This window comes from Penicillium samsonianum (assembly GCF_028829775.1).
Source record: "Penicillium samsonianum strain IBT 33392 chromosome Unknown utg000002l_segment0_segment0, whole genome shotgun sequence".
Lineage (NCBI taxonomy): Eukaryota > Fungi > Ascomycota > Eurotiomycetes > Eurotiales > Aspergillaceae > Penicillium > Penicillium samsonianum.
In genome coordinates this window covers 543,021-567,844 of record NW_026643260.1, presented here as the reverse complement: position 1 = coordinate 567,844, position 24,824 = coordinate 543,021, and the positions used below count along the sequence as shown (strand labels likewise).

The window sequence follows — 24,824 nt, the reverse complement described above, 5'->3', positions numbered from 1 at the left end:
AATCACATCATCCAGGTATCCAGTCATATTCCTGCTATGCAGCTATTCCTATACCAATGATTATCTTTGCAGTAGTGCAGAAGTTTCAAAAGGAACTAAAACTGAGGGAGTGAGGGGAAAAAAGAAACGATCTTCTTAATCCTCGTCTTCTGATTCGTCTGCCATTTCGAGATAACCATCTTTATTGCATGCGAACTCTGCATAGCAATCAGCTGGTCACGCGAGAAATGGATTCTCGTTGATTCTCAGATAAAATCGTGCTGTCTGCGAAGATGACTAGAAGCCCCATGATTGGACCTTGAAGTCTTCTCTTCTTTTGATAATCATTTTTTTGGGAAGGCCACTCATTGGTCATACTGACATAAGCCAAGTAGGTCCGAGTGCATTCTCAAAATGCAATCGCCAATTCTGCATGGAGTAGCCCGACATACATATGGGCGAGATAACCCGGAGAGAAATATCGAGCCAGTGCATGGGGGTGCCTATAGAACTTCCAATGATTCAGGCGTGCCGCAAAAGATGAGATCATTCAGGGTGTTTCAGCCGGGTGGCTGGAGTCGAAGGGATCAAGAGATGCGTCACTGGCTGATTCACTCGCCAGTCTTATCACGTGGTTCAGCTGGAATGCGAACCAGCGATGATGGCAGCCGAGGGTCGTTGCGCGGTTTCTCCACATTCTTACTATCCGACTCAGGTTCGTAGAGTCCGCCTGCCTTGCCTATTACAGACACAAAAAAAAAAAGGTCAGTATGGAATCTCCAGGTTAGAAAGTAGCGCTTACTCGAGGCGAGAGTGATGGCCCTAATAACATTATCCCAGTTGGAAAGCACGTATGCAACAGCTAATTAACAGGGTACAGTCAGCGACCAGATCGAATTAAGGGATAGGTGGGCCAACCTTCGGTGCCATCTTTTAGCGTGGAGATTTTATTATCCAAAGCTTGCATCTGAATCGCCAATGTTCCACTCAGATCACGTAGTTGTCGCAGATTCTCTAGCTCAGCCTTTTTGGCCGCAATGCGGGCCGACAACGCCGAAGATTGTTGTGATTGAGAACCACTGGGCTGGCGCATAGATGAGCCACCAGGAGCACCTGGAAGCATTGAAGTTGGTCGTGAGGAGTATGCCATTATGGGAAAGTTGTAGCGAAGAAGCAGGTACGGAGTACAAGGTACGAAAAACGTCAAAGTCTCCGCGTACCTGCTGGACAAACCCCAACCTGCCCAACTTGGGAGGGGCGCTGAGTCATCCAAACACGGGACGGGCTAAGCCAAAAGCGGACAAACATCAACAAGAGCTTGGCATTCGTCGCTGTTTACCTTCTCTCTCTTTGTATCCCCATACTCGAGACTCAACACCCAACACACACAGTCACTTCCTGGTGTGTAATCTGTGGAATCGATAGCAACTTCAAGTCCATTCCACCTGCACACCAGGATTGTCTTGCAATCCATCTGATTACGCAGTGGTCGCTGCCCCTCCCAGCCTACACCATGGCTCGGTTGAATGACTATGCGGCTCCTGCCGAGTCCATTGATGCTTGTAAGTTCGCGCAATCTAGCACTGTGTGACAAGATTAGAGCTAGCAGTTGACGTGAGACCTCTTTTGTTTCTATCCAGTGAAGCGACGATTTGTGCGACAAAACCGTGAGATCGCGAGGGTGAATTCCTTGCAATCTCTTCGTATTCGCAGCCTAGAGTCGGAAGTGTCGCATCTACTTTCGGAGAATGTGTCGCTTCGGAAACAGGTCATCAATCTCACCCAGGAAACTGAAAGACTGGAAGCAGGGAAAATGCTGCACAATGGAATATACGACATCAAATCCAAGCTAGATGCCAAACTAGCCGAGTTGAGCAATTTGGCGGCAGATTTGGGCTCATTACCCCGCAAGGTGGGCAAGATTTGCGACGAACAGTCTGATAGACCCAAGCAGGCGGTAGAGTCGAGACCTAGGACAGAAGACATGATGGAAGGCGAAGATGGAAGGCTTCCTGCCATTGTCGAGGACAAATATTACCCTCGGCGGACCCTAGAGTAAGGATCTTCGAGATTCTCGGGCTATTCCAAGTTGCTAACACCCTCTTTAGGCCCCAGGAACTCGACAGCCTGGTCCACGACGACCACAGCATTCTAGATTCTCCGCCACAGTTCAGTTTCATGCCGGAGGAAGAGGATGCACCCATCGAACATTCAAGTCCATCGCCACCGGAATCAACATTCAGAAGCCAGATCAACAATGATATACCCGAAGAACCAGAGCCATTACTTCCTCCAACTCTCGAGACACGCAAGAAAAAGAAGTCGAGTTCGATTATTGCGCCTGAAATTAGCCCATTGCCAACAGAACGACAACCAAATCCGCCCATTGATACAACACAGCACGCAACATCGGTTTCGACGAAGCGCAAATACATACCCGAAGATGATGACAGGTTTACGTCCAACCTTAATGTCGACGAAGATGAATTCCAATTCACCCGCCCCAGCCATAGCCCAAAAAAGCAAATGAACCCATTCGAAGATACACAGCGAGACCAGTCACCCACTAAAAGCCATGTTGAAGTGACAAGAGGATCAAAAACCCCTGTCCTGTCTGTGCGGAAGGTCCTCGAACCAAGTATGTTCTGCAGTCTTCTAGTTCCATACAGTATAGCTAACAACCGGAACAGAGAGTGCAAATTCCAATCTAGGCTCTCCCAAGAAGGCCCGCATGTCTTCGTACAAGGACTCTAAGCTTCTGCAAAGGTGTACCAAGGGTGACGAGAATAACAACTCGCCACAGAAAGTCAAGGATGCCGAGAAACTCAGTGGCAAGACCGTCAATCAAAAGCCGCGAGTGTCCAGAATCGCCCCTACAAACAAAGAAAAGCGCGCCAGTCGCTCTGCCCCTCCCCAGCTGGAAGAGCCAGCCCCACGCCAGTCAGCACTGTCACCACATCCGAATGCAATGAGGACGGAGGAAGAGTCTGCAATTCGGCCTTCCCGACGTCGTGGTGCTGTGGTTAGCTATGCAGAGCCTAACCTACGGGACAAGATGCGCCGCCCTACCAAGGAAATGATCGATGCTGTTGCACTTGGATCGCGAAGGTCCTCCAGTTTCCTGGCAGGTCGGGAAAGTTTGGACGGCGCAGAGGGCGGCCACACCCAGCCTCATGGCAGTCTCCCGGCTGATTTCACTCTTGCGGCGCAGAGCTCAGATCTTTCCGTGGATGGATCCTCAGAACAGCTGCTAGCAATGGTCTCCCGTAGAAAACGCAAGGTATCGTCGACCCCAAAAGACGACAGCGATGCGGGGAATCCAAGCTCTGGCCTTAAGAAAGAGATCGAGGACAGTCTGGCGGATATCTCAGCCCAAGTATCTCAAAAGCCATTGAATTCGAGGCGTCAGACTCGACGTCACTCGTCAAACCCCAAAAGTACAACAGCAAACATGGCACAATACGACGTGGACCAGGGTGAACCACAATCCCCAATCGGCGACTCTCCAGAAGATGAAGACTCATTTGGACCAAACGGTGCTACAATGGATACCAGTGACGTTAGGCGTGGCCAGCGCGTTGCTGCAAGGAGAAAAAGCATGATGGTATGAAGTAAAGTCTGCTTTTAGCGCTTGCAGAAACAGGATTTCTCTATCCTTCGCCTATGTACAATCATTATAGACCAGACCAGGCTGCAGTCATGTTTCAGATACCCCCTCACTGCGATCCCGATCTTCCCAATACAAATTTAATTATCTTGTTTACCAAACTCCCTCTATATGCTTCAAGTAGGCCAAGTAGCTCTCATCTCATCTTTCAATGACCATTCAACCGCCGCACGGCATGCCCTTCCTCTGACTCTTTGATCATGCCATTGTACGTTTTCTTGCAAGCCACCCACCGGCTGGGTTGTCCCAGCGTCGTGCAAATGTCATACAACCGCGCATAGACATAGATTCGTCAACTCACCCACAGAGGGAGGGATGGAATATACGACCCCAGCCGGGAGGGTTTCGAAAATGGCTGTGCATCAGACCCCAAACTCAAGCCTTAGGCTTTGCTCAGTTCCGACTCATCGCCTTGTCTCGCATTGCCTTGCCAATCAGAAAACCCCCCCAAAAAAAACAAGATCAAGTACCCCGCGCATGATTTTGACTTTGATTCTGATTCTGATTCTTCGACGGCTTTGGCATCTTCTCATATGCATTCGGACTCGGCTTCCTGCGATTGCGTTTCGGTTTAGAGCCGTGATCCTCGGGGCAACACCCTTCGCCAGGGTGAGACGCATGCTGTTCCCGCCCTCCGTGTGAGTGTGTGTGGCGAGCCCGGTTGACTCTGGCGGTGCGACGGTCGTCTTCACTCTCGCTGTCGCTCTCAGATGAGCTGGATGAGGACTCTTCTGAGCTACTTTCTCCCACTGGCCGGGCTTTGTGGTAGATGCAGCAGACTGGTGGCGGGTTAGATTGTTGCTGATTGCGGGGAGTAATTAGGGTAGATAAGAATAGATAAATTAGATCCATACCCTTTGAGCTCTTTTTGCCCATGCCCTCGTTGTCTACAACATCTTCACTCCATCTGATTCGCCGAGAAGACGATGTTGCTTCGCTGGTGTCAGTTGGTGCTTCCTCTGCTCGTAATCTGAGGGTTGTGGGAATGCGGGCTGTTGAGGAGTCTTGTGAGGACTCTGTAGTGGTTTGGAATGAATTTGATCCCATTGGCTGGCGTGTTCGAGACATCGTGATGGGGATGGAATATAGAGTGAGGTGAGTTAAGGAATAAAGAATCATAAGATCACTCTGAAGGCTACTTTTTCTGATGATGCAACTGATAAGGATTCACCGCCTTCCGATCTCTCCATACAACATACGATAACTACATATGTATGTCCCTGGTTATGTCCGGGTTATACCCCTGGTTATATATAGGAAAGTTGTCTGTACGGTTGGTACTTTCGCGGCCTTCGTATACATTTCAAAAGACATCTCAAAAGACTATCTGAGAAGACTACCAAAAAAGACTACCAAAAAAAGACTTCACAAGGCCACATAAGTGGCGGACTATTCTTGTATCTTTGAATTGGAGATGTTTTTTAATCATTTGACGTTAAAAGCTATCAACAAGCTCGCGCCTTGAATAGGCAAAGTACACGTAGGATAAAATTGGTAAATCCGTTCCGTGTAGAGCCGTGATGCACCAACCTCGAAGAATCCGCTCAGGCAGGAAATGGGTCTATCTCGCATGCCCGATAGCCAACCAAGGGGGGTGGTAAAAAGAAAAGATAAAAGGATAAATTCACACACATTTTTTCCAGAGCAAAGCCTCCTAATGTTGCAGCGACACATGGCTTCCCATGATCTAGAGCTCGTAGAAGGACCAGCCGTCAAGGCCGTCATTCCGGGAGGTCAACCGTGATTCTTGCTCATGTCCAGGGGAACCAGTAGAGACAGCAACAAACTCAGTGCGCAGTTCTTGGTCCAGTCATAGCTCATCCTCCTGATCCATCTCCGATGGCTTCAACAGGCCTCCGACCTTCATGGCTCGGTCGCGCTCGGCGACCTGGGCATCACGCACCGCCTGTTCCCGTTCTTCCGCATACAGCTCCGCGTTGTCATCGGAGAACTCTTTCAGGGAAATCAAGAAATCACGAAGGTGAGTCTTGAATTTGTTTAGGTCATCGGTGTATGCAAACAGTCCGAGTACAAACTGCTTGATTTGTGCTCTGATGGGTGAAAAGTTAGTTACGGTCTTTGTATGGTTTCAACTGACACCGAGGGAGCTTACTCTTGAAGATTACTGAATGCATTCTTAAGCAGATTTGCGATGTGATCCTGCAAGAAATCCTTGTTTGAAGTTCCAGGCGGGGCTTGATCGGGGGAATAGATGGGCTCCTGGATTTTGCCTGATTCCACGAAGTAAAACATGCGTGACAAAAGCATGGCTTGGGATTTGAATCCTAAAAAGATCACGTTGTAAGCTTCTTGCTTCATATCAAGGACAAAAGGACACTACTTACCAGCCTTATGGTCACTATCCGTGAGGACAAAGAAGACGTCCTGAAGAATTGCAATGTAGAACTCGCGGAAGAAAATGCTCGAGGTTTGCTGGTCAGTTTCGGCCATGTTGTTCATCAGCTCCAGGCACATTGTAAGACCCGTGTTCTCCACCTCGCGGTTGTCATGCTTCGATGCCCACATGCATGAATCGATGACAAACTTGAACTGCGCGGCATCGAGCTTCAGAAGTGCCTGGAAGCAGTACAGATTGACAGCTTGAAGCAATTTGAAGAACTCGACCCGGTGCTCAGGGTATTCGTGGAAGTCCTTGTTGATCATCTCAAGAGTGCAGTTGAAAACACTGTCCATGATGGCTGGAATCTTATCTTCCATCAGGTTCTAATTAACTTGTTAGCAAGGTTCAAGTCAAATAAGTAGGATGAAGGAACATACGTGAAGCTTATGGATGATCGTAGTCATGGCATTCAAGACCTCAGCCTCGCGTGCATCAGGGACATTCCGGGCATAATCTATCAGTACAGCCTCCATGAGCGGCGGTACCATGCTGGCATTGACCATTTCAAGGTCATCTGACTTGTCCACGTAGGTGTCAATGAGCTTCAAGATTTCTTTCTTGATGGTTCGAAGTCCTCGGACCTTAGGGGTTTTCGGCGCAATGGCTCCTGTTTGTGTGTTAGTCGAAAAAAGCTCTGGGGAGTTCATCAACTGTGGAATTGGATCAATTACCATCACTTGCAACAGCATCATTAATCAGCTGACTAGCAGCACGGTACATATTCAACATGTCATGATAGATTCGGCCAATCTGAGAATAAAAGTAGGTACCAATCGAGGAGCAAGCTGCAACGTTAGTCTTCATGATGTTTCCGACGATCTTGATGGTGTTAGCGTCTTGGAGAATCGCCGGGTTTTGGTTTGCCTCCGCGATAATCTGATCCCAGGCGGTGTTCGGGAGCGCCATCAAGTTCTCGGTCAAGCGGTCTTGGAGACCCTTTTGGCCTTGAGCTGAAATCATGTAGCCACAGGCTTCATAGAAAGTATGAATCTGTTGCGGGGAAAGGTCCATGGTGATCTTCCTCATATTTCGGACGATTTCTTCAATAAAAGGTTCGCTTTCACCAGGTTGGAGTGCCACGAAATGGCGTCTGCACTTGTTGGCGATCTTGATGAACGTATCACAAGCCATGTCTTGGACACCTTCGTGTGTCTCGTGCATAAACTCGAAAAGCTTGTTGACGACCGTCTTCAGGAACTTCCAGTGAGCCTTCAAGAACCGGGGATATTGCCCCACGATGTACATGATGTTACTCGCCACCACGGCTTTGTTGTCCTTTCCGCGCTTCTGCTCTGTGAGACCAAGGAGATCCTTGATTACGGTTACCAGGAAACGTTTCTCGGTTTCCTCGTTCATGGCTCCCGAGATAGAACCAATAGCCCAGCACAGCGTGTTGCAGTTCACCCACGACCATTCAGTTCCATCAACTTGCTTCGCCAGTTTATCAATCATGATGGTCTCCGTATCGACCACATCAAGATGGGTCAGGTAGACCAAGCACTCGCGTATCGTCTTGTAAAGTTGGATGGTATCACTTTCCTTGACGAACTCACGCACAATTTCACCCTCGTCGTTTTCAACAACCAAGACCTCTTCTGGGCGGACCATCTTCTCGATCATCACGGTGCGAAGGTTTGTCAAGACAGTCTCGTACTTGTGCTTGCGCAATGGGTAGTTCGCTAAGGTAGTAGGATTGGGGGCGCCACCGTTCGCCAACCCACTAACGCTCATGGATACCAGCGGGTTGATGTCGGTAATTGGGAGCTGCTGCATCTCTTCGTAAAGTTCTTGCACGAGCCTTGTCCAGTAGTCCAGGCAAATCTTGAACACCTCCCGATCGTCGATCTGGCTAACCCGAATCAGATAGAAATGTGCGTGCGTGAGGTAATCTTGGTTAGGCAACTTTTCGATAAGCTATAAAAGAAAGCAGAAAGTCAGCACACAAAAAAGGAAAAGAAAAGAAGACGGCGTGAGAGAAAAGGAGGAACATACATCCAGATGAGCACTGAAAAAGCTCGAAAGGAACAAGGCCAAGTTTGATACAAACTCTTGGTCTCTTCCATTGCTCATGGCATATGTCTGCTTCAGGTCCAGGGACAGAGGAATGACATTGGAAACGGTGGTGAGGGTCTCGGTGAACATGTGCACCAATCGTTCGTCATAGTTGTAAGGAGTGCCAATTTGCAAGCCACCAATCTCAGTCAGACACTTCAAAGTCACATTTCGGAACTCGGGCTCTCCGAGGAATCGGGTGAGGAGAGTGTTGATGATAGGGGTTTCGAAAATGTAGCCCAACGGGATCCAGTTCAAAAATCGAAGGAGAGTTTCGAGGGTCGCTTTCACCAAACTGGGCTGGTTTGCAGTGTTGAGAACCTCGGAACACAATTGGAAGATCGACGCAAATTCCGAGGTCATGGAGGTCTTTAAGTTCCGTGCCTTGGCAGAGGTCATTTGATCTTGGGAAAAATCGAAGACTTCCTCCGACAACAGACGGAGAATTGTCATGTTGTTTTCACAAATCGAAAGGCTGGCATGGCAAGAGGAAATGATCTCGTTGATGAAGGTTGGCCAGTTGTGTGGCCATTCTTGCTTCAGAATGGAGACCAGAACGAGATTGAGCTTGTTCAATAGAGGGCGCTCCGATTGGATCTTCTCTTCGGATTCGGAGTTTTCGAGAATAAATCTCACAATAAAATTGCGGATACCTATGAAGAACAATCTTAGTATGCGGGGACAAAACCACGTAGGTCATTGTAGTTCTTACCCTGGCATTGGTCTCTCGGTAGGACCTTCCACCGGGTCATAATCACATTGTCCAAGACTTGGAGAGCAATGTCTACTGAGGTCAGCTTGTCTTCCTTTTTTTCCCAGGCATTTTCAGACATGGGGGAGATTGCCAAAGACTCAAAACACACATTTGGTTTGAAGGTATGAAGCCTCTTGGAGGATATTGCCCACGGTAACCCAGGCATCGGGATTTTGCTTGAACTGGAGAGAACAGGGATAATTAGCTTTCAATTCATATGACGTTGTGGAGGGGCTGCGAGCTTACTTCTGTCAAAGTCTGTTGTGCTTGGTTTTGCTAGACGTGGTTATAAGTGTCAGTGTTGTTGTCCCCAGAGCTTCACTGGGGGATATGGAGAATCCATGGATTCTGCGATCCAAGCAGTGTAGAGTGGACGGCTCAACTTACCACGGCACCTTTGCCTTCAAACAAAGCTCGGACCGTGTTGTCCAGCTCTTGTACCGAAATCGACATCCCGGCGAAGGCTGGCGATGTCGCCTCTGATGACGGAATGGGGGTTGAGACACGAGAGTCAAGAGTGGAGGTCGATGGGAACCGCCTGGACAGGATATGGTGGTGCCAGGGCGGCTGCAGGGCAGTATCAAATAATAGAGGGGAAGGAAGCAAGTGTTGTTCGGTGGGGTAGAGATCCTTTAGAGGGGTTGGGGGGTCAGCACGATGTCAGGACGAGAAATGATTGGACGGGGAACTAAGGGGAGGTGAGTCTAAGTCAAGGCTTACCAGACTCTCAAGGTTAAAAAAAAAACACGGAAATTGGTCAAAAAAAGGAAGCTATCGCAGACTCTGGCGGTGAGAGCGCGTTGGATGTTTGAACTTGATCTCTCCCTCTCGTCGTCTTAGTCAGCACAAGCTCTCTCCACCCGCCAAGGATCATTTACCCAGTACAACATATGTTGTATGTACTCCGTACTGTACTTTGTACTTCCGTATATACCTAGGTACCGACCAAAATGTACTCCGTACACTGCATTTATATCCCATTAGATAATAAATAATTGTTTTTACATTTTCGTTATTTTCTGGCAGGTGATATGATGAGAAAAGTGATAGTGATAGTGATAGAATTCTGAAAGTTGGACTGAATCAGGTGCCAACAGTCCATATACATACATATAATACGGGTATGTATAATGAAGGTGTAATATCTACTCCGTACATAAGAATAGAAGATGGTCAGATATACCCTTGGACTTCTATTTTATTAAATCAAAGAAAAAGTCGTCTAAACTCACTGAAAGCGCCCATGAGGCATCCGTGCCCAGCCGACTCCCTAGTTGATTTTTTAGTTCCTTGGTCCTAGCGCCGCGGCACGCTGCAGTCATCAATAATTCCCGAGATGGGCGCCAGATCCATGAAAACTCATTTAGAAAGTATTAGAGAGAAAGAGGATAAAATAACGTTCAAAAAGGGAGAATTAAAATACAAATGTATTATAAAATATACTCAAAAAATATAAGTTGAAACCTCTTTTAAGCGCATAACCGCCCTTATGCGCGGGAGACCGCGGAACACCGCGTACACGGGCGCCAATGGCGAATGTAGGCAAAAAGGGAAAAGGAAAAGACTCAGAAAAGAGGCCAAAGATGGGCCATGTCTCAGACCCGCGCCTCACTAGAACACGGTTGATCGCTTCTCCGATTGGTGCTGCGTGTGACGCCGTCATTGCCGATCGCGCGCCAACTTCCCCTTTCCCTCTTTTTTTTCCTTAAGTTATTGGAGAGATTACTCACTTTATTTTATTTTATTTTTTCTTTTGTACTTTTCTTGTAAAAGACAGAGAGAGAGAGAGAGAGAGAGGGTCCTAGCTCGGTGTTTTTCCTTCTCTTTTATTAGTCTCTTTTCCCCCCCCCCCCCCCCTCTTCTCCCCCGTTTTCTGTTCCTTCTCCTTTGGCTTTCTCTCTTTTCCTCTCTCTTTCTTCTTTATATTTGAGCCCTTGCTACTTCTTCTTGATTTATATCTTTTTTTTTCCTTTTTTTTTCTATTAAAAAATCACCTGGTTGAAAGCTCTATTTTTCAAATCTTGTATACTATCTCTGATAATCTCCCGATCTCCTCGCCCCACCCGCGGGTGGACTTAACTTGCAATTCCACGCACCCAACAAAGCGCGACTAAAAGACATTGGAAGTATTTCCGGAACTTTGAAAGCCTCTGTTCTCTTCTCTTTGCGACGATCCTTCATATTTGGGGGCTATTTCTTGGCAATTGAGTTGCAACTTTTGCCTATATCCGCCATATACTTTGAATAGTCTCTTGCACCTCTCGGTGTAACCTCAGCCCTATTCTTCGTGGTCTCTGGTTTCGCCTGTCTTTGTTTCTTGGCTTCTATAATGACGGCTCTTGCTGCTGCAACCGTCATGAATGGTAGTCACGATTCTGGGGCCGAGACGGGGACGGAGCACAGCCCATCCCGATTTACCGCAGTTAATGGCAGAGAACCCGTGACCTCTGGGAATGGCAATGGGAATGGGAATGGGAATGGGTCAACCCCCAGTTCCATCCCCAATGGGGAACGTGCGCCAGCCCAGGAAAAGACCAACTTAGATCCCAGTCAGCGTGATGACCGGGACGATCCTGCCAATGATCAAGAGAAGTGGTCGCAAAGATCCTCGCCCAGCGGCTCTCATAACAAGAATAAGAGAAAGAGATCAGAGTCCCGAGAACGAGATTCCGTGAATACCCCCAGGAGCCCGGGGAACCGTCTTGCCGAGAGCAACCCACCCAATCCGAATGGCAGCATACCAGGATCGGCCTTGGAGATGGAGCGTGGCAATCATTCTGCAACACCATCTCACCGGTCTGAGGGCAATGATGCGGGCCAAACCTCCGCCAATAGTCCTTGGTCGGAATATGATTCTCAGCTGATCACCCAGGCACAACGGGCCCAGCAAATGGATGCATCGGATGCCCATCTAGCAGACGCTCTTCAACGCGAGGCAGGCCAAGAAAGGTCCATGACAAATCGCTCGACCCCCGGCGCTCAACAGCCATCCTCTCCTGGTTATGCGCCAGATCGACACGGGGCAATGCAGGTGGCTCCAAAGAGGAAGCGGGTATTTAGTAACCGAACGAAGACAGGCTGTATGACCTGCCGCCGCAGAAAAAAGAAATGCGACGAGCAACATCCGGCATGTAAGTCCACTCCTAATGGCTCTAGCTCCCGCATTTTCTTTTCCCTTTTTAAATTATTCCCGTGGCCAAATTCAACTGAAAGAGCGACATTAATGATGCATTGTAGGCAACAACTGTCTTCGTGGAGGCTTCCTGTGTGAGGGGTATTCGTCCCGAAGCACCTGGCAAAAGCCATCTAGTACAAAAACCCCGATTCCTTTGCAATCCAAAGAAGGCTATTCAGACATCAATGGCCCGTATGTGCAAGAAACACCACCTCGACACCAAGACCGACAACCGAGCTTAGTGGAGCATGTCGACGCAACAAAAATCAGGCCCCTGGTGGTGGAGGAGAATGACCGCCCCGTTCAACAATACAACACCAGCCCAACACATACACCATCCAACCATGCGTGGTCAAAACAAGCTTGGCCAGGTGCCGGTCCGGGGCCCGGGTCCAATACCGGTCACCCCTCTTATCCATCCGAACCCATAGCGAAAGTCGTCGATTATCGGGAAGTTCCACCCATCCATGAGCTATCACGGGAAGGACGTCCGAAACCTGACTATCCAGTCATCTCCTCACTTCGGGACCTCAGTCATCCATCTCATCCTAAATCCAATATGCCCTTGTTCCAAAATGGGCCCGAGCAACGAACATTGCCCGCGGCGGCTGTGGACACCCATAGCCCCCAGGCGCAAGCTCGAATGGCACTAAGCATCGAGCATCAGCTCTCTAGCCGTACCGTCTCGAGTGACGAAACCGAGAAGGAAAAGATGCTCAGGGGCAAACTCTACCGACCATTTGACGTCCACCTCGTGGAGGAAAGGGATCGTTGCCGAGGCGCATTATGGAAATTTAACAACTCCTGCAATCCGCTCAACGGCATCAGTTCGAAAGAGCAACAACGCCTCCTGAAGGAGATCATCATCCCCCCGGCAGGTTCCATTGTTAATTCACCAGCTGGAACCGGTGTGCCTCGCTCTGCCGGAACCATCGGCCCAGGGGCAGTCATCGAAGCTCCTTTTAGTTGCCATTATGGTTATAACATCCACGTCGGGGAAGACGTCATGATCTCGGAGAATTGCCTGTTTGTGGACGACTGTGTGATCCGCATCGGTGCTCATACATGGATAGGCCCCAACGTCAAAATAATTAGTTCAACTGCTCATCCCAACATGCAAGAGCGCAAAGGCTCGCAAAGTCGGTATCAAGGTCGTCAGGTAATCATCGAAGAAGATTGTTATATAGGCGCGGGGTGCGTCATCTACCCAGGGGTTCGTCTTGCTCGTGGGGTTTATGTGGCCCCGGGAGAGATTGTCAACACGAACATTGCAGGTTACATGTTTCAGGGATCAAAACCCAGCTTTGCTATGTGAACGAAGTGACGTGGATTGATTTTTGTATGTGAAAATGCCGGATGACCTTCCGCTACGGTGCTGGTCTACCCACACCAATAGGTGGGAGAGCAAAATTATGACTCCCCATGGATTTCTTCCTCTGGTTTGATTTGATTTTGATTCTGATTCTTTTTTTACTGATTTTTGATTTTGATTGTGATATCCACTGTCGCTGACGATTGGTTTTCCTTAAATTTGTATGTTATTAGCGTTCTGTGCGGCGAACCGGGTGTCATCTTGCAGTCTATACATACACACACTGCCTCTGCATTATTTACCTCAATTCAATATCGATTTCTGCTACAAAGTTTTATGTGTCAATTAAAAATCAAATATCTGCTACGATATCGATTGGACAGAAAAAAGAAGAAATTAATAACATTGTAATAAGGGGTAATCGTTAACCAAGAAAATAGAAACATCATATCACATAAGGGGAATCTATCCAGTTTCAAGTAGCAATTTATGTTCAATACATCAGACCCATCATAGAAGTCAGATGTAGAACTGCAGTCATGGTAATCACACGGAAAATGAGAGGCCCGAAAATCGCACTTTTGGAGTGGAGAAAATGTAGCAAAGGAGAAAATGGCGAGTTGAATACACAACTAAAGCCAGTCAAGGAATTCCGGGACGAAATAACTGATCACAATCCCAGCGCCTGCTCTCAATATGCCTTCTGTGCTTTCGAAGGCCATATCCTTGAGATTGAAGACACCGGCCTTGGCAGCGGCATGGATCATTGCAAATTCACCACTGACCTGGTAGGCGGCCACTGGAAGATCCGGTGCCAAATCCTTGGCATCCCGGATGATATCAAGGTAGCTGCTGGCCGGCTTCACCATGATAATATCTGCACCTTCAGCCATGTCTCTCTGTATCGCACGTCGGGCAAGACCGCGGCCGCCTGGAGGAAGCTGGTAGCACCGTCGATCCCCGAATGAGGGACAGGAGCCAGCCGCATCACGGAACGGTCCATATAAGCAGCCGCTAAATTTGGCACTGTAAGACATCAAAAGTACACGGTGTGCCACACCGGCTTCAATCAACTTGAGTTTGATAGCCCGGATCCTTCCGTCGTTCATGTCTGATGGGGCCACGCAGTGAGCTCCAGCCGCCGCGTAGGCAATAGCTACATCGGAGATTCTGTCAACGGACTGCGCATTGTCGAGGGTTCCATCTTCTCGTAAGATACCACAGTGACCGTGTGACGTATACTCGCAGAGGCACACATCGGTTGTGATATAAAGTTGAGGGAAACGAGATCGGAGAAGACGAATAGCTTGAATCACAGGACCGTCAGGGTCATCTGCGGCGGTTCCCAGTGCATCTTTGGCAGACGGCTGAAGCGGAACACCAAACAGCATTACCGAGCGCAGCCCCTTCCGAACAAGGGGGGCAAGAAAAGGAACCAGGCGATTAATTCCACGGCGGTGTTGATTGGGCAACGAAGGAATTAATGTCTCCTCATCAGGGTTGTCTGTGATGAACAACGGATAGATGAGCATATCCTGTAGAGACAATGTATTAGTGATGAGTTGCCAGGGCGATTTATGTGTTTCATAACACCATTGAGGGGCGGACCTTTGTCAATTGCCTGTCGGCCTGCCATGCTCTGGTCAGAGGATGGCTGTATCCAGAATGTAGCTGGCTGGAAACTTCGCCAGAAATGCTGACGCTTGTGGCTGTAGTGCTGGCATACGACCGGGCGGTCGCGTGAGACCGGTGAGATCGGGCATGAGAAATTTGCGAGCTGCCATCATCCACACGAGCATCACGAAAGGCAATGTCGGAGACCAAATTTGAGAAAGACATGGTTTTGGGGGGGGGGAGGGAGAGAGAGATAAGGACAAGGAACAACCTTGGAAGATCCAAAGGTGGAATTTAAGGGAATTAGGAGGCCGAGGATAAGGTGAATAAGGTGAATATCAGCCACTCTGATTGGTTGACCAAGCCTTTCACATCCCGCACTTTGCCACTCCGAGTCTGCCGGATATCCGTCCCGAGGGAGAAGATTAGATCGTACAAAGGCATAAAGCTTGGAAGGGTATATATGTGTTATATTTAAGGGTTCTTCATATATAGTACAAGAATAGTCTGCCGCATAAGCGCCCTTGTCATGTGTGTGTTTTTTGGTAGTCTTTTTCAAAGTCTTTAGATGTGTTTTTTTTATACATATTTCCCCCCTTATTGGTGTTGTATCTAGGAGAACAAGAAGAATTAGCCGCAAAATATGGAATGTCGGCAGTGAAAAAGGCGACTTTTCCATGTATAACATGCGATGCGATAACTGAAATTCGAAAATGCCCACCTGGGCTGGAAGTAGTAATGGCTGACTAATCATACATGTGATCAGTTCAGCCCTAGTTACCTACCTAGGTAGTTAGTACAATATGACAACTATGTATGTGCACGACTTTATCCCCTCATTTCCCCATCAACATACCCAGCCAATTTCCACTCTGGTATCTAGCCAATTCATATAATCCCCTCCATGCCTCAACATTCGGTTGTGTCTCCACCGTAAATCCGTACTTTTGAATTTCCTCTTGATCCCACTCCCTCGGTTGTTCAATATAATCCCCCTTTGTGCCCTCCAACTCACATGTCCGTTTAGCCCCTGCATCTCGAAGGATCCGGATAACCTCTGGAAATGATCTGTACGATTCAGCTGCACGCGCCGGTGGACCTTGGGTTTCATCGTAGACGAGGTTCTGCTTCAGCGCTTTAATTCGTGCTGCACCAGGTTTGTAAGATGCCAGTTTCCGCATGTGTGCGCGGCGGCTGAGCTCGGCGGAGTGGAGAGCGCGATCTAGGGGGGTCCACGGTGGAGACTTCGTTGTGTTAGGCTTATTGATGTAGCTGGCAAGACCGAGAGAGAGGAGGAGGTTTAACGTGAACGGTTTTCCGCTGTCTGCGGCGGCGAAGAGGGGTTCGTTGCTGTTGGGGTTGTGGAGATAGTACTTTGTGTAGGCCTTTTGGATGTCAGGGCTGAGATGAAGGAGAAGGTGCTGGATGAGGTCGTGACTGTCTTGGTCAGCGAGAACAAGGTTGTTGGCAATTGAATAGAAGACGTCTCGCCCTCGGTAGTTGAGAACGAGGGGATCGGCCCCTTTCTCGAGCAAGAAGCGGCCTCGTCGTGCGGGATCGAGGTCTGTCTCCAGAGCTATAGATAGTGGGGATTCGCCACGACGGGTCTTTGCATTGATGTCTGCTGGACGGGAGTGACCGAGGAAAATCTCGCATGCAGCCTCGAATTCGTTCTCCGAGTGGTAGATGGTTGTTAACTCATGGAGTGGAGTAGCCTCTTCGAACCGGTTACAGACGTCAAGGTTTGGCATAGCCTTGACTATCTTTTTCAATGTCGGTAGGTATGAATCTGGGTAATCCAGACGCGGTCCAACGATAGAGGCCCATGAATGCAGGACTGTATCTCCCATGGTCAGGATTGATTCCCCCAAATCAGCTCCAGCATCCAGCAATGCACATATCATACCCCCATCCCAGCATCCCCGATCGGCTGCCGCTGCCAGGGGGGTCAGACAAGGTTTCCCCTTATCCTTGGCATTGATGTCTGCACCAGCCTCGACCAATATATTGACCAAATCCGCGATCTGCGCCAAATGATGCTCCCAAGTCCCATGGCGAATCCAATAATGCCAGTGATGACGCAGGTAGCCATGCCGGTCAGGAAAATACTTCGTGATTCCGTGCAAGTTATTTCGTCCGATTGAGTCGAGTAAAGTGCCGTCCGCACCATGAGATGTCAGATATTTGGCTATGATAGGCTCCCCAAAGTACGCTGCCAACGCAAGTGGAGTGGTTGACGGGTCTGAGCCATGATAGAATGCGTTGACATTAGCCCCGAGGGAAATGAGAGCGTTGATGGCTGTCATGTTGCGGAAGAAACATGCCCAGTGAAGAGGTGACCCATGTGGAAGTTCAAACGGGCTGACATGTTAGCTTGATGTTGACACGGAGAAGAAGAACATACTAATGAAGTATCTGGATTTTTTCTGAGAATCCACTGTTGTGATCCTTGACGGGCTCCATCACTGCATTGACATCTGCTCCTCTTTCAACCATCCGTTTTGCGATTTCACGGATCGAACCCTCGGGGATCATAAACAGCCAATGCAGAGGAGTGATCTTCTGTCGAGTTCTACAGGACGCACTCGCACCATGGCCAAGCAGGACCTCAATCACTTTCGTATGTCCCGCCTGAAACGCCTTATACAACGGCGTCTCGGCATTCTCATTCTCCACGTCCACCTCTATCTTTGCATCATCCATTAGACCCTGCAACGCATCAGCAGCCCCAAAAGCAGCAGCAGCATGCAATATCGTATTCCGTGTACGATCGACAAAATTCCCGTTCTTGATCTTCCACTTCAGTGCCTTTTCCCTGTTCATTGCCACCTTAACATCACTTTTCCGCAGGAATGGGTCTGAGCAGAACCCCCCTGGATTCTAAACCGGTTCTTCGCCTCTTCCACTCTCTTCTCCAATCCACCAGGTTTCGCAAAAAGGTACCCCTCGGAAACAGCCTGCAGCATCCACTCTTCCAACACTTCGTTGCTGAACTCCGGCGTTTGACCATGCGCCTCCATAATCTGCGCATATACAGCCTTAGCCGGTGAGTATCCCCCTCTCGCTGCGTCACCCAAATACGTTAGCATTCGATTGAGGTACATCGGCTTCTCGCCGGTAATTGTCTGCGCCATCCCAAAAAGCACATCTCCTGCAAATGGAGGCGCATTCCCTCCCTTACTGAGCGCGTGCTGCTCCTCAAGCTCTGTTCGAATACTCTGATCGAGCCTGTACCAGAAGAGCGGACCTTTGTTGTATATTGGATCAATAGTTCCTACATGAGTGTTTGTGGAGTTGGGTTGGATTGAGGAAAACCTAGGGTTAGTTATCAGCCATTGATCGATGTGAATGAAGGAACGGTTGAGATACCAGAAAGCGTAGGTCGGGATGTCGATCTTGAGCAAAGTTGCACTTGGGAGTGGTCTCTCTCTAGGGTCCTGGGACAATAGTTTCAAAGCTGCCTTGCGCAGCTCAGTGCGCATAGTTGAGGGTATATCTGCTTGGCTGAGCAACTTGTAAATCTGATCTGTGACCCTGTCAGGATTCCTATCCATAACGGGAACCTGACCACCGGTGAAAATAGACACGAGCACCATGCCGAAGCTATACGCATCAAACTTGAACATCAATTCCGGCGAGAAGCCCCCAAAGCTCGAAACATCCCCATTCACCACTTCAGGTGCCAACCAAGCCGGCGTTCCACGGTAATCACTCAACGCAAATCTCCCCTCGGGTGTCTCTAAATCAACACAAACCCCGAAATCACTTAACTTAGCTTGGAAGGGCATATTCTCACTCGGGCCGGCAAACACAAGCACATTGTCCGGCTTGACATCCCCATGCACGATCTTGAGGTTATGCAGCGCTTCCAGCCCATTTGCTACACCTAGCGCAAGCTGATACATCACTCCCACCTCCCTCTTCTCAGCGCCCAGAAAGTCCCCCAAAGTCATCATGGCCTCCTCCATAAACAACACGGGCACGGCCATATCCGCAAAGGGGAAATCAAACCCCCATGCCATGAGACTGGTGATGTTTGGATGCGCACGGATAACGGGGTTGCAGAGCGATAGTACCTCTAGTACCAATGTTCTTAGCTGTAAGCGATAGTCTATGCTTGCTGAGAAGCGCTGTTCCGCTATGTTTGATAGTGGGACATTAACACGCTTGATGACCTCTCCTTCGAATATGGGGTCTTTGAACACGGTAAATTGAGCACCAGAGCCGATCTTAGTGGCTCGGGTGGAGAGATTGGCCGGTCTGATGAGACGAGGGCCGTGGATACCAGTTTGGGATAGGATGGCAGTGAATTGAGAAAGGGTACTGAGAACTGGGGCAGAGCCATTTCGAGTGGACGTTATGGCTGACTCTAAAGGGTCAAGGTCAACCCATGACGAATCAGAGTGGGAGAGGTTGAGACTGTTGAGGTCAAATTCTTGAATGTCGCTAGAATTGGACCAGGTTTCAAGGGAAGGAGATAGATTGTTTCCATCTATATAATAGTAGTTATTATTTAGGGAGTTGAGTATATCATCATAGTCGTCTGTCATTGTTGGATAGAGAAAATAAGTAGATGAGAAAAGATATGAGATGATTGTCGATGAAGATATTTCTGGGAGAATCTTCTAATAAGCCCACTTACCTAGGAACAGCTTAGTGCTGACTCTGCTGACTCTCAGCCCCTCATTTCAATTCCACTCTTCTTCTCTGTATTTTAATTTCAACAAAAAGGAAAAAGAATAAAATGGACGTATATGGCACAGCAGTGACGGCCATCACCCAGATCTACCAGGTCACCGTCTTCATTCAAGGCGTTATCTCCGACGTTAGGGCCTTTGATGACGGCCGTGCCGAGATCCGACTCAAGCTGAATCTCCAGCTATCCACTCTTCTCTTCTTCAAACGTACTTTCTTCCATCCAGAACATGGGTTGATGGTCCCAGGAAAGGTGGAGCCTTTTATCGCCGACACGGTGGAAGGTTTGCTGGTGCAGATGAGGAAAACACTGGCTGAGTATGAGATCGTGGCAGCCAAGTACGGTCTCGTGGATGAGGAGTACACCATCGAGTTTGAGAAGCCCAAAGCGCAAGAGTCGTTGGTGGAGCGGGCAAAGAGTAAAGCCAAAATGCTCAAGCTCAAGGGGTACGACTGGTCGCTCTTTGACAAGAAGAAGCTTAATCAAATCCTGGAGGCGTATACCAAGTGGTCTGAAGATCTGCGGAACCTCATGCAGCACATGTCGCAGGATATGCTAGCCAAGCTAGTCGAAGGCAATCATCAAGGACTGAAAAGTAGTGGTCTGGAACCGGTCATGAATCGGCGTATACTGGCTGAGGCCATGGCCCCAGCGGACTACCCGTGTTTAACTGGTACCATCACCGAAGAAGGAAAGCCAATGGGGGGTTCCAACTGGGGAAGTGGTCTTCGGGTGCCGAAGCAACACGAGTAATTGTCGAGTATCACGAGTACGAGAGTGAGCTCAAGCGCGACGATTTAGAGCCAGACGAAGTACAAAAGCTCAAAGAACCCATTCGTAACCTGGCCTGGCTTCTCCAAAGTACCACCTTCATCAGCAAATCACCCGACTCCCTTGATCAGCCCAGAATTTATGCGCTGGAATGTCTCGGCTTTATCGATCAACCGATCCAGGAACGCAGCGTTTTCCTCTATAAGCTCCCAGCGTCCGACACAGTAACCGGGCCATCGCTAACAACCCTACACGCATTTATCAATGCAGTCGACAGCTCAAACAAACGACCACTCAAAAGGCCCACTCTCAACGATCGTTTCAGTATGGCACATAGTCTTGCTCTAACGCTCTGCAATGTCCACGCCTCATCATGGGTCCACAAAAATATCTGGAGCAGGGGTATCCTTCTGTTCGTCGAGACCTCCGAAGACGTCAGCTCTTCGGGCCTCTATGAGCTTCGCCTTTCCATACCTAGCCCTGGAAACAGGATTGTCTCCTACCTAGGCGACTGGGGTTATGCACGATCCGTACAACAAGGCACAGACATGCGCTCCGATTTTGAAGTTGAGCCTAATCTCTACCGCCATCCAAGTCGGCAGGGTCGCCCAACACACCAGTTTAGCCGCCTGCATGATATATATGCGCTGGGTGTGGTACTTCTCGAAATCGGGCTGTGGGTTACGCTGTCACGGTTGATGGAGGTGAAGATTCGGGAGGCGGAGAATAGTGGGCGGCTGCCGAGGCCAAAGAAAGTGGTTGATGGCTTGATGGGGTTGGCAGTGCAGGGGCTGCCAAAAGAGATGGGGGCGGGTTATATGCGAGCTGTGCTTTCTTGCCTAAAGGGAGATTTCAGGAAGACAGAAGGGCTGGCTTTGGCGGTGGATTTTCAAGAGAAGGTAGTGGATGTTCTAAAGGCCGGTATGGAATTATAGATGCCCCCCTCCCGTAGCGTCATTTATTCTGGGTATGCACTCTTTAGCCAGCACCCGCATCTTCGTTAATTATATCAAAGGGTATACATAGAAAATTCCATTTCACAAATTAAGCCTCTTACCGCTTTTCTTCTGCTCTCTCCCTAATATACCGAGAAAAGAGAGAAAAGATCTATAAAAACAGGCGTCTAAAAAGACTAACTAAAAAGACTATTTGATACGAATGTGACAATACCACCAAAAAAGACATCTGAAAAAGACTAGTATATATATAACGGGAGGAAGTAGCACGTATACGACGATCGAGGAGGGCACTAGCGAAACGGCGTTATAAAGATAACTATACTAGGCTTCCGTAAAAGCCCAACTTTAGGCCCGGACCCCGGGCCCAAAGCCTAACCCATAGTGGGCCGGGGGTCGAACCTTTGGGCCTAAAGCCTAACCCCCGGCCTATCGTGGGCCCCTATTAGGCCCCTACGAAAGCCCACGATTATATAAAAAGCTGGTCTTAGCGTTTATAAAGCCAATAAGTTATTAAAATAAATGACTAATTCTTATAACTATTCTAGTTTGTCTATTAAATATTACTATATTTTCACTAGAATAAGTTAGAAATTTTATAAAAATACTCTAAATATAAGGCTAGTAGGCTTTATATTCTATTAATTAGCCGTCCTACCGGGTTACCCATACCTTTTTCAGGTATGGGTCCGTCCCACAATACAGAAATTCCTAGAAAGAAATATGCATTTAACACCACCTATCTCAACACCCTAGTAGTATCTATATACCAATTTCCACCTACACTATCCCTGGCCAATAATCTAGCTTCATACTCGTTTTTAGCGGCTTCCCTTACTAATTGAGCGCGTTATTCGACTTCCAATTTCTTGGCATGTTTTGCCTATAGCCTCTATAGCTTCTTATCCTCGGTATCCTGACTTTTTCGTATCAATCTATTTGCTCTAGTAGGTGATAATGCTAATATACCTATATTAAAAATCGACTATCTGTTTTTTAAAGTATTAGCTTCCGATCTATAGGACTAAAACTTCTTTAAAGAAGCCTTATAGATTTCTAGGCGCTAGGATAAAAGTAGGCTTACATTTATACTTTAACGAATATACTTCCGTATACGTCTAGAAAGTTTATCTAGCTAGTCTAGCTTAATCAGAAGCTTATTATTAAGCTTATTAACCCTTATAATAGTATCCGGAGGCGAATTAGTAGCTAAGCTTAGTATCTCCTGGGGGGAGAGAGGGCGTATTAATAATCTAGAGATTATTAATATCTTCGAATCGCGCGCGTAAAGGTATAATAATAACCTCTAGATCTAAAGGGTATATACTATAGGAGCTAAAAGATAATCGAATCGTTCTTTATATAAAAGCCTTAGTTCGTACTTTACTAATTATCCGAAAGAAATCCCGCTTTTTACTAACACTTCTACCCTATATAATAACCTTATTATTTGCCTTTCGAAAGTAATACTTTAAGTATTAGAAAGCTTAACTATCGAGCGGTTAGTATAAATAAGTTATATATAGTAAAAACCAGATCGGTACGATAAATTTATCCTTATAAAAGGTAGTGAATTCGAAGGTTATATAGGAGGGATGATTATCTATTAGTAATAGGCGGGGCCTACCCTTTTAAATTCGATCTTTCGTAGCTTTATAAAAAGAGAAAAGCTATTCTAGTGTAGTTTCGTTATTAATCCACCCCTTAGAGGTGCATTAAATACGAAAATCGGGTATCTTAATACTAGTATACTACTCCTCTATTTGCCGGGTTCCTCTAACTAGAAACTAAGGTAGTATATCATATTTAAATAAATAAAAGTGGACTATAATAGTGTATATAGTTAAATTTAATGCTTCCACTATTATAATCATATTAATATAACATGTAAGTGATTTAAACCATACAATGCATTATTAAAATGCAACATTACATTTAATATAATATAATATAACCATACTATACATTTTAATAAATGCAACATTACAAATAATGATTTAATAAATATAACCATATAATGCATTTTAATAAATGCAACATTGCAAATGATGATTTAATAAATATAGGGGATTGATATATTTGCCCCCCCCCCTTTTGGCTATTCCTGCCCCCCCTACCTGATTCTGCCTAGTTTCTGCCATATACCTAAGGTATCAATTTATTCTGCTAGACTTTTTTCTACACTTTTGAATTCTAGTTTATATAGTAAAAAATGCACCTTTCTAGTTAGAAAGAAATGCTTATTTTATATAATAAAAGCTTCTATTCGTATATAACTGCGTATTCTATATTAAATCTCCGTAGTACCTCTAGCCTTAGCCTTAGTCTTAGCACCTTAGCGCTACGTCTATAGTTATTCCTACGCTATAGCGACGAGTTATTCCGATTAGACTCGGTAAGCGACGGAGGTTTACTTTAAGTATAAAGTAAGGCTTATAGTAGTGGTAGTGGTAGTAGTAGTGGTAGTAGTAAAGGTAAAGAATATATAATATAATATATAAAGGAGAGAAGAAGCAGAAATTGATAGAGAGAAAGGTAGGTTAGAAGATATAAAATTGATTTTAAAATTAATTTATATAAAGTATTACTTTTTATAAGAGGTACTTATTTTTGTTAGGGGTTCATATAGTAATTGGATATACTATTAGTGTTACTATAATTGACTAGAGAAAGCAGTGATTTCAAGATAAAAGCGGTAAGGAGAGCGGTTAGTGGATGCCTAAATATTCTGGCAAGGGGGGGCAGGAATAGTCAAAGGGGGGGCAAATATATCAATCCCCTAAATATAACCATATAATGAATTTATTAAAATGCAACATTACAAAATAATGATTTAATAATATAACTATACAATACATTTTAAATATATTATTATGACGATAAGACATTTAATTAGATCTATCTAGATCTATCTTCAAAAGAGATAAATAAGACTATAACCACCGAGATAATAATTTTTTTATAATATGGTTAATATCTTCTTTATATTGAATATACTTCAATTAACAAAATATAACCTTTTTATCTCTTAACTTTCTTACCTTTCATCTTTAGTTTTTCCTTCCTACCATCTAACCCCTATAACCTCCTAGAAGATATTTAACTACTATAAAAACCGCGTTATACCTATAACGATCTTTTAGGAATAAACGAAAATCTATTAATATATATTATTATAGTCTCTCTAGAACTAGAAGAGGATAGAGTAGTCTAGAGGTCTTATCTCTCTATATTTTCGTTCGTTTATAGAGTAAATAGTTATTAATATAACGTTTTATATTAGTAATCTAACCCGGCTAATAGTATTAGGTAGAGATTAACTTTTTTAACTTCTTAATTCTAGGGTAGACTATTAATAGTTAACGATATATATTATCTAGTGGTTCTCTTAGTTCTATACTTTTTTTACACTATACGACTATAGGGAAGAGGTACTAAGTGAGGTGG

At 46.7% G+C, this 24,824-nt stretch overlaps 8 protein-coding genes across 8 annotated transcripts; 3 read left to right on the top strand and 5 right to left on the bottom strand.

The window, feature by feature from the left end:
• Nucleotides 1–590: 590 nt before the first annotated feature.
• N7471_002043 (DASH complex subunit DAD2) lies at nucleotides 591–1,129 on the bottom strand (the record flags this gene model as incomplete). Its single annotated transcript, XM_057274763.1, has 3 exons — nucleotides 591–718; nucleotides 782–841; nucleotides 898–1,129. The coding sequence occupies 3 exons, from the start codon at nucleotides 1,127–1,129 to the stop codon at nucleotides 591–593; spliced, it is 420 nt and encodes a 139-aa protein (XP_057139401.1).
• Nucleotides 1,130–1,492: 363 nt separating this feature from the next.
• On the top strand, nucleotides 1,493–3,589 carry N7471_002042 (shugoshin family protein; the record flags this gene model as incomplete). Its single annotated transcript, XM_057274762.1, has 4 exons — nucleotides 1,493–1,541; nucleotides 1,620–2,034; nucleotides 2,088–2,617; nucleotides 2,670–3,589. The coding sequence occupies 4 exons, from the start codon at nucleotides 1,493–1,495 to the stop codon at nucleotides 3,587–3,589; spliced, it is 1,914 nt and encodes a 637-aa protein (XP_057139400.1).
• Nucleotides 3,590–4,108: 519 nt separating this feature from the next.
• Nucleotides 4,109–4,742, bottom strand: N7471_002041 (PPP1R11/YPI1 family protein; the record flags this gene model as incomplete). Its single annotated transcript, XM_057274761.1, has 2 exons — nucleotides 4,501–4,742; nucleotides 4,109–4,425 (listed from the first exon to the last, which is right to left on the bottom strand). Exons 1-2 carry the CDS (start codon nucleotides 4,712–4,714, stop codon nucleotides 4,109–4,111), a joined length of 531 nt encoding a protein of 176 aa, XP_057139399.1. The 5' UTR covers nucleotides 4,715–4,742.
• A 714-nt stretch (nucleotides 4,743–5,456) lies between these two features.
• Nucleotides 5,457–9,306, bottom strand: N7471_002040 (exportin CRM1; the record flags this gene model as incomplete). The annotated part of the gene is made up of 10 exons (XM_057274760.1): nucleotides 5,457–5,697; nucleotides 5,760–5,931; nucleotides 5,992–6,370; nucleotides 6,425–6,654; nucleotides 6,719–7,961; nucleotides 8,040–8,752; nucleotides 8,812–8,883; nucleotides 8,963–9,035; nucleotides 9,100–9,129; nucleotides 9,241–9,306. 10 exons carry the CDS (start codon nucleotides 9,304–9,306, stop codon nucleotides 5,457–5,459), a joined length of 3,219 nt encoding a protein of 1,072 aa, XP_057139398.1.
• Nucleotides 9,307–11,182: 1,876 nt separating this feature from the next.
• On the top strand, nucleotides 11,183–13,343 carry N7471_002039 (uncharacterized protein; the record flags this gene model as incomplete). Its single annotated transcript, XM_057274759.1, has 2 exons — nucleotides 11,183–11,984; nucleotides 12,091–13,343. The coding sequence occupies 2 exons, from the start codon at nucleotides 11,183–11,185 to the stop codon at nucleotides 13,341–13,343; spliced, it is 2,055 nt and encodes a 684-aa protein (XP_057139397.1).
• A 629-nt stretch (nucleotides 13,344–13,972) lies between these two features.
• N7471_002038 (porphobilinogen synthase HEM2) lies at nucleotides 13,973–15,179 on the bottom strand (the record flags this gene model as incomplete). The annotated part of the gene is made up of 2 exons (XM_057274758.1): nucleotides 13,973–14,875; nucleotides 14,949–15,179. 2 exons carry the CDS (start codon nucleotides 15,177–15,179, stop codon nucleotides 13,973–13,975), a joined length of 1,134 nt encoding a protein of 377 aa, XP_057139396.1.
• A 611-nt stretch (nucleotides 15,180–15,790) lies between these two features.
• On the bottom strand, nucleotides 15,791–19,504 carry N7471_002037 (uncharacterized protein; the record flags this gene model as incomplete). Its single annotated transcript, XM_057274757.1, is given in 3 exon segments — nucleotides 15,791–17,315; nucleotides 17,359–17,769; nucleotides 17,784–19,504. 3 exon segments carry the CDS (start codon nucleotides 19,502–19,504, stop codon nucleotides 15,791–15,793), a joined length of 3,657 nt encoding a protein of 1,218 aa, XP_057139395.1.
• Nucleotides 19,505–19,698: 194 nt separating this feature from the next.
• Nucleotides 19,699–21,356, top strand: N7471_002036 (uncharacterized protein; the record flags this gene model as incomplete). The annotated part of the gene is made up of 2 exons (XM_057274756.1): nucleotides 19,699–20,312; nucleotides 20,339–21,356. 2 exons carry the CDS (start codon nucleotides 19,699–19,701, stop codon nucleotides 21,354–21,356), a joined length of 1,632 nt encoding a protein of 543 aa, XP_057139394.1.
• Nucleotides 21,357–24,824: the final 3,468 nt, after the last annotated feature.